At 47.1% G+C, this 16,032-nt stretch overlaps 1 protein-coding gene across 1 annotated transcript in view; it reads right to left on the bottom strand.

The window, feature by feature from the left end:
- Positions 1-16,032, bottom strand: part of SDK1 (sidekick cell adhesion molecule 1) — a gene marked incomplete at both ends in the record, with an annotated part of 923,105 nt that overhangs the window by 111,236 nt on the left and 795,837 nt on the right. The window contains 4 exons of the mRNA XM_080940510.1: positions 557-672; positions 9,017-9,254; positions 10,177-10,327; positions 13,103-13,212. Of these exons, the coding sequence (XP_080796636.1) occupies positions 557-672; positions 9,017-9,254; positions 10,177-10,327; positions 13,103-13,212 (615 nt within the window). The remainder of the gene's footprint in view (positions 1-556; positions 673-9,016; positions 9,255-10,176; positions 10,328-13,102; positions 13,213-16,032) is intronic.

Genomic DNA, 16,032 nt, shown 5'->3' with positions numbered 1-16,032 from the left:
ATCAGATCCAGAAGTTCACTGTGCTGCTTTGGAGACTAGAACTAGAGACAGAGCAAGGGAACTATACTGGTCACCTTTACAAAGGAGAAAGAAATAAGAGGTTTAAAAGAGTCTAGGTAGCAGCTTAGAATATGGGACCCAGAGAAGCTAGGAAGGTCCAACTCCAACAGAAGTCAGCCCTGCCTAGGCCACTGCAAGCAGCACTCTGAAGAAGCAGGTGTGACTTCCCATACAGTCCCTAATTTCTCACAGCAACCTTGGGAAGTGACCACCATGCTCATGCTCTTTCACAAAGTCAAAGACAGAAGCTGCATCCACTCATGCTCCAAGGGCCCAGAGCGCCCCAGCCAGAGGAGGCAGAGCCAGGATGTGGCTTGCTGGTCAGGGTCCTGCTCGTATTTGCCTGCTGACTGATGCCTGGAAAGTACTTTCTCCCAGTCCATCTTCCCCAGACCAGACAGCTAATAAAGTTAGAAACTTTTCTTTGCTCAAGTGACAGGCCTGTGACACTTGACTACCAGCCCTGAAGGTGAGCAAAGTCACCATAAACATGTACCTTGTAGCCTAGGATGAGCCCATTCTGGTCCTGCTCAGGCACTGAAGCCCACGTCAGTAGGATCTGCGTGGAGCTGACAGCCTCTGCAGACACATTTTCAGGAGCTGCTGAAGGAACTGAAAAAGAACATGTCGCACGATTAGTGTGTTCAGCTGTTTCTTGCCTTCTGTGAACAGAGGGCCATTTACACTCACTCTCACACACACGTACACACCCACACCACACTCAATCTGTCCTTGAAACAGCAGTAATTCTGGGTGTTCTGGGTGGATCAGATAAGACTGCAGGTGCACAGACATATGTAAATCTCTTTAATATGAGCAACAAATTCCTTAAACCCTAGGTATTTAGAACTCAATTCTACCTGAGCTTGGCCAGCAAGAAAATGCTCTCCATCTGTTTCGGATAAGAGCTGCAGGCTTTTATCTTGAATTGGAATTCCTCAATTTCTGATGGATTCTAGTTCACTGACTAAACATGGAGGTTTATGAGGGTTGGACAGAGGAGGTGGACAGTGGTGGGGTGGGGTGGTGGACAGAGGGACAGACTCCAGAGATTATGTTGCTGCATATGAGGGGAGGGTGAGGGGAGTCTGACTTAGTACCCATGTATGTCTAGGATTCCTGACTGAGTTAAATCCTGCACGTTCAGTGGAAGCAGGTACATCCACTCCTTTCTGCAGATAAACAGAGAACTAAGTTGGATCTACTTGGTTTTCTGTTCTGTGTTTTTAGTACTGGGAATAGATCCTGGGGCCTCACACATGCCTGGCAAATACTCTACTATCAGGTTGCAGCCCTGGGCCTGGAAATAGAAGGTTGAGGAAAACTGTCTTTTATTCCATTTATTGTGGGGTGTGTGTGTGTGTGTGTGTGTGTGTGTGTGTGTTTATGTATAAGTATGCATGCATATCTCCATGTGTGTGTCTCTTGTGTGAATGTGTATATGTGTCTGTGGGTTTGCAGGTATGTCTCTCTCTCTCTCTCTCTCTCTCTCTCTCTCTGTGTGTGTGTGTGTGTGTGTGTGTGTGTGTGTACACTTTGGTGCATGTGCACACATGTACATAGAGACCACAGGTCAATCTTGAGTTTAATTCCTTAGCCACTTTAGGTTGTGAAGCAAGGCCTGTCAATGGCCTGGGGCTCACGGATTAGGTTAGGTTAACTGACCAGTTAGCCCGTGAGCTCCAGCAATCCTTTTGTCTCCACCTCCCCAAATCTGGGATTACAAGCATGAGCTACAACTCTAGCTGTTAGCATGGGGTTTGGGGTTCTGACTCAGGTCCTTATGTTTGCAAGGCAAGCTCTTGACTGACTTTAAGCCACCATCCCAGACTTAATATATATCTGTTCATGGTATTTGCTATTTATCAATCTGGCCTGCAACTCACTATGTAGCGCAGGTTGGCCCCAAACACCCCCCCTTTCCCATTCTATTTCATTTAAATGACTATTTTGTTATGGAATTGCCTACAAGACAGTCCTCAAAGTTTTTGAACCCTGTATATGTAACACAACTCTCTTGCATTCAGGCAATTTTGTCTCAGTTTTCTTTGTTGGAACCAGCTGTCTTGGTATGATGAAATCAGATACAACGTGAATATCGACAGCAGCAAAGCTTTACAAGCAAGTATTTTATATTGTCAGTCCTGTCTAATCTGTAGTCTGTGGGACACACGTGTCCTGTGATAGATATGAATATAGCCCAACACATGTAGATAGCAATATCATATTCCAATGTCAAAACACTGGACACTCTTATACACTGCCGGTTTTGTTTGTTTATGGACCCATTAACATGTCACAGCTTGTTCACACAGGAAAGGATAGAGCCAGGAGAGTACTTAAGTGGTCAGAAGATGTAGTGTTTTAAGGAGTAGCTGAACAGAGTAGAAAGTTCCCCTGGACTTCAGCCTAAGGGACACACCTTGTCCCAAGACTTGCAGGCTGTAGAAGGAGGGCGCAAATCCATAGCATCTCTGGTGTGTGTGACAGGGCTTGGAATATGTCTCTGCAGTGCTGTGTGGGGTGGGCAAGAAAGCTTTGTGGACACGACAGGCATGCAAGGACAGCGCTACAGGAAGATCATAGGGATGCAAGCCAAGGAGGCAGCAGAACTCTGCTATGGAAGATCCAGACAGAGACTCCTATAGGGTGCAAGCCCCTGGACATCTGGTCCCAGGCTCAGGCTTCCACAACTATGAAGAAACACGCTCATTACTCAAGCTGCCACAATGCTACACAGTTATTTTCTATTTTTACATCTGTTTATGTGTACATAAGTGCACAAGTGTGTTTCCAATTGTACATGTGTGCATTTGTGTAATCTAGAGACCAGCTTTGGGCCATACTCCCCAGGATACTGTCCATCTTGTTTTATCCGAGATGTGTTCTCTCTCTTTTACCCGAGGCTTGCTGATTTAGCTATGTGGACTGGCCACTGAGGCCATCTCCTTAGCACTGGATTTACAGGCGTACACCACCATGTCTGGCATTTTTATTTCAGTTCTGGAGTTTGAACTTGGGTCCTTATGCTGCCAAAGCAAACACTTTACCAAATGAGCTGTCTCCCCAATCTCCAATAAAAATTTCAGACAAATTATCATTACTCATGAAGGTCCTAGACAATTGTTGAGCTTGGTTGGGTTAAGTTTATAGCCAGCGGTATCTATTGAAAGAGAAGGGGGAGGGGAGGAAGGTAGAAGCCATTCAAGATTTAGACTAACAGAGCAAGCTGCTGGATGACACTGGGTATGGGTGACATACAACCGTTGCCCCTTTCTCTACCCACAGGAATCTTTCTAGAGGGAAAGTCATGGCAGAAGTCACTATCCATCTACGCTGAGAAAGCTTAGCTTCCTGCCCAGCACCACAGAGAAAGCATCTCAACCCTTCCCTCCTACATACCTAATACCTGATCCTGGATACCCTTTCCTAATCACTCAGCCTTAGATCACTGGCCAGGATGGGTCTGTGGGCATGCCCCAAAATAAGAACACTGTATGTACACACCTCTGAGGATGGAGCACAGTGATCCTTCCAACTTTGAAAGGGCAATAATTGGCAGTCAGCCCGACTAGAAGATGAAACTTCTTCCTAGACATGGCAGTTGAAAGTCCTGCCTTCACTTATTCATAGTTGACACTGATATGTATGAGGGCACATAAGCCACAAGTAAGGGCGACTGCTGTATAACATGATCATTCCAAGCCAACAGTGAGAAAGTATGTTGGTTACTTTTCTATTTCTGTGATAAACTATACTGATAAAAGCAACTTAAGGGAGGAAAGGTTGGTTTTGGCTCACAGTTTAAGGATATACAGTCCATCATGGTGGGGGAGGCAATGGCAGTAGGAGCAGGAGGCAGCCACTCACATGGCATACACAGTCATGAAACCGAGAGACAGATGCTGGTGCTTGGCTCACTTTCTCCTTTTTATTCAGTCCAGGACCTCAGCCTAGGGAATGGTGCTGCCCACACTGAGGGTGTGTCTTCCTACTTCAGTTAATCTAGATAATCCCTCAGATGCTTGCCTTGGAAGTGAGTCTAGATCCTGTCAAATTGACAATATAGATCATCACAGGGAGTCAGGTAAATTGGTTGATAGAACTATTGATATTTTCAAGTTGGAAGAGGGGAAGGGAGGGTCATAGAACCCGCCCCCCACCTAAGAATCTAGCCATCACTCTCTCCTGCCTTTCTTCAACTGTAAGGCATCATGGGAGATGCTAGGTTATATAGGAAGTTGAAAGCTGACTGAAATGGGGACTCTGTGCTGCAGTTTTGTTGAAGCTATCATCCATGATGGGGTGGGAGTTTGTGGTGATGCAGCTGCTTTGGGTCACCCACAATATTGTAACCCTTCACTGGTGCTCTAAAGGAGCCCAGTAAGCTCGCTGGTTTCCTGAAGTGGACTTGGGTAATTATCACTTTGGTGTGTGGTTGGTGCACTATCTAAGGTGAGCAGCCATTGTTCACATTTCCCTAAGACAAGGTTAGTGCAAGTCATTGATGGCTTGACTGAGTTCTCAGAGGCAAAGGGCTTGTCTGTGCAACATACCCTGTAGCCACGTCTCACTGTGGTCTGCCTGGAGGGGCTGCCAGGGACCTCACATGCTACGGTCTTGTCTGGAAAACTATTTACATAGGTGCTTATTTTAATTTTTTAAAAGCAATAAAACAGTAGCTTGGATCACTAAGAAAGGAGTTGCTATTGTTATAAGTGTGGAAGCATGCTATTTATCAGATCCCATTTTCTGACTTGATTTAAAATAGAATCACAACCCCAAATGTGTGGTATGCCTTCTACATTTGTGCTGTGTATTGAAAACTGTTTCTGTTTGTAAAGAGAGAGAGAGGCCATCGTCATAGCAACCCAACTGGTCCACCTCTTGGACCCCTACCTGTTTCCTGTGGGGTCAATCTTGGCAGCTCTAAGTGCCTACTTCTCACTACAGACCCACAAACCACTGTTGATTTTCAGAGATGTGGTTATGTAAGCATTCACTCACAAGATGCCCAGCTGTGTCCCCAAAGAGCCAGAGCAGCCTGGTGACTTAGTGCTGGGCTGTGGAGCTCACAGTTTCCCATTAGAAGAGAACATGCCAGGTAGGGCTGTTAAGAACAGGAAATGACATATTGCTAGATTCAGTGGATTTAGATTCCCCTGGAACAAAGCCTACCTCTTTTTATTTTTCTTTTGAAGGTGTAAAGAAGGAGAACTGTACCCATTATCTGTTCTGAGGTATATTCAACCTCTTTTCCAATTTATCTTAAGTTTTGATGTGTTCTTAGAAACTCCCCTTTTATCAGAAACAAAATGGCCCCACTTGCTTACTTCCTCCTTCTCCACCTGTTTTCTCTTCAGGGGAGTCTCCCTGCTGTTCACCACTGCTCCCTGTGGGACTTTACTTTTCAAGTCTCATTTACCTTTACAGAATGTCACAGACCATTAGACCATGTTTCAAGCTATTATTACACCTCATTTAAATGTGGTTCAAATGTTTGGTTTTGTTTCTAACCTCCATTTGGGATTGTGAACTTATCATATTACTTTGTGCATGCATGGATGTGGTGGGGGTTATGCACATGCATGTGGGTAGGACTTTTCGTGTCATAGCAAGCATGTGGAGGTCAGAGGGCAACCTGCACAAATTGGTTCTCTATTTTATGAGTCCTGGGGATTGAGCTCAGGTTGTCAAGGCTTGGGGCCAAGTGCTTTTTGCCTCATGAGCTGTCTGGCTGGCCTTGATGATATTATTTTGAAGTTTTAAGGAAGACCTCTTTGATTACCTGATGTGATGGCTAGCATCACCTGTCAGCCTGACAGGATCTAGAATCACCCATGAGACACATTTGTAAAGGATGTCTAGAATAGATTAGCCATTGTCCAAGCCTGTGAGGGATTATCTTGATTAGGTTGGCAGAGGTAAGGAGGCCTAGGCTGAAGAAGGTTAGCATGTTCCTGGGCTAAGTTCTTGGACTGCCTAAGAGGAGGAAGTGATCTGAGAGCTCACTCATGGCTCTCTGAACCCTCTTTGCACCTTCCTAACACTCCGGCCGCCTCCCTTCCCTGATGGCAACTGTGGGCAGGACTGAGAGCTGCAGCCAACCCTTCCTTCCCATAAGCTAGCTTCCCATTGCACAGTTTGTCAGCACAAGACAGGGGTACGCCTGAAAGTGTTCTAGCCATAGTTGGGTGGTGAGTCTGTGTCAGGTTTTACACAATGCCAACTGCTACCTGATGTATGAAGCTCTGAATCCTCCACACCTCACAAGCATTCGCTCTGCTGTGTTTTCAATTTTGACCTTCCCATGGGTATGAAGTGGCAGCATCTCCTTATGACTTGGATTTGCATCTCCTTCCTGTAATGATGCTGAGCCCCTCCCCGGTGCCTATTAGCTATTTGTCTCTATCTCTGGAGAACTGTCTGTTAAGGCATTTGCTCCATTCTTAATAGAATCATTTGCCTTTTCATCGTGAAGGAAGAGGTATTGGATATTTATAGCTGAACCCTTTATCAGACACACATAGTGCTTGGAGAAGAATCCTCCAGTTGAGGTGTTTTCATTTCCTATATGATATTTCCTACATTCCTATTTAAGCCCTGACACTTTAATTTCCATGGAAGCTGATTGATCTGCCCTTTTGTTGTCATTCTTTGTGCTTTTGGGTTCTGCAGTCAGACTTGTACATTAATTTCTCTTCTGGGAGCATCCAGACCACACATACAGCACATATCAGAACCCAAACCCAACACAGGCACAGACTGCTTTCTACGCTGCTAAGGTAGACACAGGTGGATCTCTGTGGCAGGTTCTCTTGGTCCCCTGTAGAAGAGCGCTGTCTCCAAAGAGGACTTTGAGCTCTCCCCTAGCATCCATGAGTCCCAGGCTGGCCCCTCTGCCCCTGCATAGGCATCGAGGGTTCTGGAAAGACTCGGGCTAGCTCAGGGGCTGGCTCAGACAGTAACATCTTTGCCTTATGCTCATGAGGGCCTGAGTTTAAGTCTCAGTACTCACAGTTTTATTGTTTATTTATTTGTTTGTTTTTTAAAGCAGGGGGCTGGAGGGATGGCTCAGCAGTTAAGAGCACAGTTAATGCTCTTCCAGAGGATTCAGGTTCAGTTCCCAGCACCCAGCTGCCTATAACTACAGTTGCAGGAGCTCTGATGCCCTCCTTCGGACTCAGTAGGTACCAGGCACATAAGGCATACATGCAGGTAAAACACTATGATGGGGAAAAGCTCTCAGTTGTAATCCCAGGGCTGGGGAAGCTGAGGCAGAAGGTCCGCAGTGCTCACTGGCAAGTCAGTCCAGCTTAGTGAACAAGTTCCATGACAATGAGAGACCTCGTCTCACAGGAGGCTGACCTCCAGCCTCCATCATGTTCACTCACACTGTACCTGTGAACATAGACATGCACACACATGAACAAGCAAACACCCGGGGAAGACCCACAGTGGCTACTCTAGTATAGCTCCTGCTGCTATAGGCAGTTTTTGTTTCTTCTATTTTTCTTTTGTGCCTGTTGATAAGTTTAAAACTTCAAAAAATACTTTTTAATCTGTGGCTTTCTAGTTTTCTACACAAAATTGTGTTTCTTCAAAGAATCATTTTATCGGTCTGCCTATTGAGGATTTAAAACTATCCTTTAAAAAGTCTCCAGGTCCCTTCCTTGTCACACAGACTCAGCTGAGGAAGATGAGAAGGTTTTAAGGCATTCATGTGATCACAGCTGAGTGATTCTGTGTCTGTTTTTGTTGATATAAATAACAAAAACTATAGTTGGAAGAGAGCGCTGACTCATCTTGGCAAACCTAACTTTAAATCAGGGTCCCCATAGAGGTATACTGGTCATCTGCAGGGATGCTCACTGGGGCATTGCTGGGTTCCCATGCCTTGGGCCTGGGATGTGGCTCAGTCAGGAGAGCGTGTGGATACTGAGCATGGCAGGTGTGTGACTAATCTCATGGTTTACCAGAGTCTGGATTCTGCATGACCCAGCAGAAGGTAGCCACCAACACACAGGATCCCCACCTGAGATCCACATGAGTGAGATACCAACTGTCCCTGTGTTAAGCCATTCTGGGACCCTCTTCTTACCATAGCCGGCCCCTTGCATATGCTGTATACATTCATTCACCAAGAGCATGGCTGGATGCCTGGTATATTACAGACATCTCACAGAAAATTTCTGCTTCCTGACTTTTTATCATCGATAATAAACATTATTATTAACTTTAAAAATCATACAATTAAGACCAGCAACTATTTAAATCCAAACTAACAGCTGTGAGTGGGTGATAGTTAATATAGGTTATTGATTTGACAGGCCCTGGAAGCACCTAGGAGTCAAGCGCCTAGGCACACCTATGAAGGATTATCTGGAGTAGGTTATCTCTGGCCATGTCTATGAGGAGTTATCTTGAAAGTGCTAACTAAGGGGAGAAGAACCACTTAGGAGGTAGCATCCTTTTCTGTCCTGGGGTCCTGGATGGAGTATGAAGGAGAAAACGGAGTAACCAGCTATGGATACAATGTAACCAGCTGCCTGGATACAGTGTAACCAGCTGCCTGAATACAGATGTGGCCAGCTATGGATACAATGTAACCAGCTGCATGGATACAATGTAACCAGCTGCCCAATGCTCCTGTTGCCATGCTTTCCCCACCATATCCTCAAACTGTCAACCAAGTAATACCTTTGTCCCTTAAGATACTTTTGCTAGTATATTTTTATCACAGCAACCAGAAAACAAAACCAAAAACAAAACATTAAGAGAACCTGTACAGAGCTTTACTTGACATTAAAGTCTAGAACACTTTGATGCTCTGACATAGGTGAGACACAGGGAGACTCTGTTACCCAGGGATGTGGAAATCCAAGGCTAGCAAACCCCATCTCTACAGAGACACAGAGGGGACCTCATCTCCATACCTGCATTACCTCCCTCTCACCTGACTCCCGTGTGCGGCCCCGCACCAGCTCACTCCAGGGCCCAGCCCCAATAGCATTGAAGGCCTGCATCCGCAACTCATACTCTGTCCACTCCTCCAGCTCCTCGATGGTCAGCTCCCTCTCCAGACGGTCATTGACGACTTGGGCAAGAGCTGAGGATGGTTGGTCTGAACGCCAGTACTTCACCCTGTAGCCCACAGACTCAGGGTTCCCATTGTACTGGGAATCAGGCAGAGGCTGGCAATGAATAACAGGCTGGCATGAGTGAACACCTCATAACTGTCAGCTTTAAAAGACTTCAAGAATAAATGCCTCTTTGGGGTCTAACTCCATGGAAAGCATGTGAGGGCCAGAGGCTGATGTTGGACATCTTTACCATTCTTCATTGTACTTTTTGAGACAGGGTTTCTCACTAATCCCAGGGCTCACCAACTCCAAAGCAAAAGGCAACAGAACAGATCAAGGCCTCCTTGTGTGCAGCTCATTATACATGGGTTTTTCTACACCACAGTGGCCATTATGGCACAGATGTGATAGGACTAGCTGGTCAGCAAGCTCCAGGGATTCTCCTGTCTCCACTCTTCACTGTGAGGATAATAGGTATGCATCCTCATGCCTGCCTTTGTACACTGGTGCTGGGGGTCTGAATTCAGGTCCTCGTGCCTGGGCAATTGAGGCTTTATATACGGAGCCACATCTTCCTGACCTCACCCCTAAAACTTTCTGACCTACCTTCTCTGAAACTTTTCTTCTGTCAATTCAACAAGATTCTTTTAGTGACTTTTGCTGGAAATAATTTCCTTTAATGCAGTTTGGTTTAATTTTGAGAGAGAAACGTTCTGATTAAACTCTGGACTGGCTCTCTTACAAATACTGAGTATTGGTTCTATGTTGACCAAGCTTAAGGACTTAAAGATCCTGCTCTTCCCCCAAAGAGCACTCAGAGTTCCAAGAAGAAAGCAAGCAGTGCTACCAATTAATAAGAAATCCACGGCTGTTCTTAGATCTTACACTAATGGTGCAATGTAATACTTTGTGGTCTAATAATGGGATTAGCTTTGATGAGGAAAACCACTGAAATGTGGTATGGCTAAGCTCTGATTCCCCAGAAAACCTTAAAGGCACAACTAGTGACTTCTACCCATAGCCCCTAACTCACCACCCAGCGTAGCCGCAGGCTGGTCTCACTGGCTGTTCGGACAGTGAGGCTGGTTGGAGCCACATCAGGTGGGGCTTGCAGGGTCTGGATGACCCGGGATGACTGGCTGAAGGGGCTGGGACCCACGATATTCACTTGCCTCATTCGAAACCTGGAGGTGAAAGCATGAACTGCTATTATTCCAAAGCAAAAGACAACAGGAAAGATCAGGGACTCCTCGGGTGCTCCCCACACATGTGTCTTTCTGTACCAGAATGGTCATCGCTCAAGGACACTTCATTGAGATGATGAAGAGCATAGATCCCACCTATAGTCTCTGTGGTGGGTAGTTTTAATTGTCAATTTGACAGGATCTAGAGTAATCTGAAAGACAGGCCTCTGGGCACGCCTGCAGGGACTATCTTGAATCAATTCATTGAGGTTGAAAGACGTGCTCACTGTGGGTGGCACCATTCCCTAGTTGGGATTCTGGATTGTGTACAGGAAGGAGAGCAAATAGCAGCAGGTATTCACAGCTTCCTGCCCCTGCTGGTAGATGCCATGTGAACAGCTGCCTCCCTCTCCTGCTGGATTAGCTTTCCTACTACCATGGCCCACGCCCCTGAACTGAGAGTCAGAACAAACCCTTCCTTCCTTAAGCTGCTTTTCTCTGTGTATTTTATGACAGCAACAGAAAACAAGAAGTGCCTTTCCTTAAAAGTCTTCAGAACATAATCTCATGTGACTCAGGCTGATTTAATTCCCAGGTGAAGCAGATTTGATGGAGACGATGGGTACAAGTTTCAGTGGTTGGGTGCTGTTGGCTGACTTAAGTTCAGGGTAAGCCTAGGGGGATGATGTCCTTAGATAGAACCAAATGTCACAGTGTTGCCACCAAACACAGTTTTGAAGTCCAGTGTTTTGAATGGCCAAAGACATTGCTATAGTTCATATCTATTCTGACATGTAGCACATGAAGCCTTCAGTCTGAAGACTGATCTCTACTTCCTTAAGGGCTTTTAGTATGCTAAGCAAAAGTGTTCTACCTCTGAGACCCTTACTGGGGAACTCTAGGCAAGTGATCTACTGTTGAGCCATACCCCAGCTCCTCACTGGGGGATTCTAGGCAGGGGCTCTACCATTGAGCCACACCCCAGTTCCTCACTGGGGGATTCTAGGCAGGGGTTCTACCACTGAGCCACACCCCAGCCCCTCACTGGGGGACTCTAGGCAGGTGCTCTACCGTTGAGCCACACCCCAGCTCCTCACTGGGGGATCCTAGGCAGGGGCTCTACCACTGAGCCACACCTCAGTCCCTCATTGGGGGATTCTAGGCAGGAGCTCTACCACTGAGCCACACCCCAGCTCCTCACTGGGGGATTCTAGGCAGGAGCTCTACCACTGAGCCACACCCCAGCTCCTCACTGGGGCATTCTAGGCAGGGGTTCTACCACTGAGCCACACCCCAGCCCCTCACGGGGGGGGGGGGGGACTCTAGGCAGGTGCTCTACTGTTGAGCTATGCTTCCAGTTCATTTTAAACTTCTGAGACAGAGCCTTGATGTGTTGCATGGCCTGACCTTGAACTCACTCTGTAGCCTAGGAAGGCCTTGAAATTACAATCCTCCTGCCTTTGTCTCCTCAGTAGCTGGTATGACAGGCTTTTACCACCATACCTTGCAGTGTCTTCTTCTTTTATAATTATTTGAACTGAATTTACATATAATGAAAACCCTAAGCAAGGACACATAATAATTGTTTCAGAGATCTCCTAAATTAATGCGAATTTAAGACAGGGACATTGCTTCCTTACAGTGGTTTCTGATCATTGGGTTAATTACACAGCTGCATGTGATTTCCCATGCCATGTCCTGAGTCCCAGTGGCTCATTGAAACTACATGTTTCCCCTTTTGAGGGTTGAGTATATTGTATCTTGACTCATCTGCTATAAGCTTGGGAAGAATGTTCAAATGAACAGAACCAAAAGCAACTCTCTCATTAGTCTTTTAAAAGAATTCTAACTTTGGTATTGTACTAAATAAATGCTCTTTGTGAAGATGTAATTTCACCTTTCAGTCTTTGAATTGCTTGTCCTTACTCCCTCGTTCCGATTACACAGAATGTATCCATCCTGGCAGAACAGTGACATTATCACATTCAGCATCTGGTGATAACTGGAAATTTCATCTCTCGAGCTGCTGTTACGGGAACTGATAGCAGCTAACAGCTCGTGATGATATCCCCTGTGTGAAGGCCGGGGATTTACTGCCAGGGTAAGCGGCGAGATCCAGAAGTGAAAGGTTAGATGCCATGCTAAGCACTTGATTAGTGAGAAGAGCAACTCCAGGGTCACAGAAAGGGGAACAGAACGGGGTGCCTGGGACATCTGCTGTGTTAGGAGTCTGTGGCCTGTGGTTCCCGCTTATGTCATGCCTGCGAATGAGTCTTTCCCACAGTTATACTTTGATGGGAACACGTGGTCAGCCTAAAATCCAACCATGACTTGGAACAATACTCAAACTGGGTATCTTGCTTACGGTTTTTGTGTACATACTGTTATTACTACTTGTAGCATTTCCTGTGAGTGTGTGTATGTGTGGTATATGTGTGTGTGTTGTGTTTGTGTGGGTCCACATATGGAATTCAAAAATTGGCATAGGGTATCTTTTTCCATTATCCCCCACCTTAATTTTTGAGACAGGGTCTGTCACTAGCCCCGGATCTGATTGACTGGCTAGCGGGCCCAGTGCTGGGATTACAGCTATGTGCCATGGCCCCCAGGCAAGTTTAATGGATCCTGGGAATCCAAAGCTTCCATGCTTGTAGATCGAGCACTTACCAGCAGAACCATCTCCCCAGATCTCTACTTGAGTATCCTAATTTCCGTATGACATCTGGCTTCTCATACTACAAACACGTCCAGCTGCTTCCCACCTGTGGTTCTTACCTGTAGTGTGTGTAGGGTGTGAGGTTTGGAATCTCCAACATCTGGGCGTCAGGCTCATTGTCCTCCTCATAGAGCAGGACCCACTCCTCCTCATCCCCGATGGCACCAACCTGTGGAAAGAGATCCTGGAATGGACTGGGCTCACCACAGTGACCAAGGCTGCCCGGTGTCCTGTAGAGCCAACCATGTATGACCCTCCACGGTGCTTTGCCCTCTCATCTGATAAGAGAGGCTCAGAGGAAGACTCAGCCCTGATGCGGTCCTGGCACAGATGTCCAGCTCACAGACGGCCACTGATATCACCTGCTGGCCTTGTACATTATACAAAGAAGGTGGAGTCTCTGCTTAACATCAGAGCATGAAGGCCTTGTCCCTTCTCCACAAAGTACCCTGGGAGCTGGCCGGGTGGCCCAGTCAGTATAGCACCTTCCACACAAGCATGGAGAGTTGAGATTGATCCCTAGAATCAGACATGAGCGCTGAAGACATGGCTTAGAGGTTAAGAGCATGCAGTGCCTTGCAGAGGACCCGAGATGAGGGCCCAGGGTACTACACTTATTTATCTATACAGACACACATACATATACACACAACACATGCGCAATTCTGGAGCTTACAAGATGGAGACAGATTCTTGGGGCTCTCTGACAGGTCAGCCCAGCGGAATCAACGAGACCAATGACTCTCAAAACAAAGCAAAACAAAACAGACAGTGCCTGGAAACACAGACTCCTGAGGTGGACCCTGGTCTCTACACCCTCCTCCCACAGATATATACACAATGGGTTAACACATGTACACTCATATGCACACACAGACAAACACATGGACATGCACACTCATGTGTATATAAACACACATGAATACATGCACACACACTTGGATGTATACACATATAAGTAAACACTTGTACATGCACATTTATGTGTATACACACACACAAACACACACATACACACACACACACACACACACACATACACACACACACCTCTCAGAGCAGGGCTGCTCTAAGGAATGTCTGCAGATACTTGTCCTTTCCAAATTGGCTTGTGAGGCTCCACTGGGCCATCCCTAGGACTCCCCTAGCATTCTTCTCTCTTTCTGGGAACATGTCCCATGGCTTGCACTTCCCATGACCTCCCCTGACCTTAGTCACTTGCTTTGCCTGAGCAAGCCAACCATAGCTTTTATCTACCCTGCTGATGCCACCCTGGGCTGCTCCAGACAGAACCCACAGGGATGCCACTGTGTCCTCCAGCCTGTGGCTTCTTGAGTAGTTCATGTGACTCTGAAGCTCCTGTGGCTATATGACCCTGGGGATCATGGGACACAAACAGAGGGTGGACTAAGAACCAGTTCAGCCAGAATCAGCCCTGTCCTGGCATTTGATACTCTGTAAGTGACTTGAATGACCAGCCAGGCCTTGTGCTCATCAAGTTTACAGTAGAGACTGAGTTGGCAGGTGGCCAAGCCACTGAGGGTGTGTGTGTGGAGTGACCAGAGAATTCGTGGCGACCTTGGGAAGGTGCCGAATGAAGTAAAGGACAAAGGGCGAGGAGGACCAGCAAGCAAGGAGACACGCAGAAGCAGCCTGAGAGGTGGGAGTTCAGACTTAAGCAGGAAAACCACCGCAGAGCTGGAAGGGGACCTAGGACCGTACAGAACACACTAGTGCACAAGCTTCTCCACAGTTATGTGAAGCTGTACACACCTGTACTCACATGCACATACCTAAAGGCACTTGTGCAATCTGTTCCCAGTGCTCTGTGCAGTACAGCCCAAGGTAAAAGTAAGGGGCTTCTCTCCAGATGAACAAGGGGCATGTTTCACCATGAGGGGGCATGGGGCACTGGTACCTACTTTTAGAAACACTGTGCTGGGTGAAAGAAGTCTGTCCCTGAGTCCACATAGCATAAGAGACTCCTTTTTGAAATGCCTGGGGATGGGGTGGCAGTGTTCAGAGGGTGGGAGAGAGGCAGGTGTGAAGTGGAGAAGGGACAGGGTGGGAGGTGAACAGGGGTGGTGTGGGAGGGAAGCAGGGGTGGAGTGGGGAAGGGGTGGGGTGGGAGAGGAGCAGAGGTGGTGTGGGAGGAGAGCAGGGGTGTGGCTGGAAGGAGTTGGGGTGGGAGGGGAGCCCAAGCTCTTAGAGATAAGTCTCAGGTGCTGAGACTTAGTTGGAAGAAGTAGAAATACATTCTGAATCCTTGGGAAATGTTCTCTGTAAAATGGTGAAATTAGTGTTCTGTGAATTTCATCTCAAGTTTGAAAAGAAGCATTAACATTTAAGGTGGGATGCTGGCCAGAAATACCTGGTAGAGAAAGAGCCGGAGGTCAGAGTGGCTAATGAGCAGCTGGGATTCTGTGAGTGAGCAAGGCAGCTGAAACAGGGCAATCGGTGTGACAGCCACCTGCAAGGCCGCAACAGGACAGTGCTCCCATCCTCCGCGAATCTTGATAGCTCTGGAGGTCTAGCCTCTACCCCACCGTCTGAGCTCCATAGAGAGGGACACTGCTATACCTTTTATCTCCCAGACCTCTGTGGCCGAGTGAAGGGGCAGTGGATGCTCACCGAGTTTAATTGATCCTCTGAGTCGCTGCAGCCTGACCAAACCCCTTCCCTGCTGTCTCTGCCTTCCAGCCCCACCTTCACAAACCCTCCTGGAATGAAGGCCCGTCCTAGGCATCCGCTGGGTCCACTGCACATTTGACTGTCTGTCTTCCGTCTTGGCTCAGGGACATCTACCTAGGTCTAGGTGCTTCTCTGACCCTGTGGATATAGCCCCAGCAATGGCCTGGTCAGATGTTACATGCCATGCATGCTGCCACAGGGGCTGGTTGGTGGCTCTGGGACTCTGGGCCCTTGTCGGGTGACCAAACAACTTGGAAGAGAAGTGGCGGTCTTTGAGCTGTGACTCAGAGAAGAGGAT

This window comes from Micromys minutus (genome assembly GCF_963924665.1).
Source record: "Micromys minutus genome assembly, chromosome: 29".
Classification (NCBI taxonomy): domain Eukaryota; kingdom Metazoa; phylum Chordata; class Mammalia; order Rodentia; family Muridae; genus Micromys; species Micromys minutus.
Note: the sequence above shows the minus strand (reverse complement) of the source record. Positions and strands in the feature narration are given on the sequence as shown.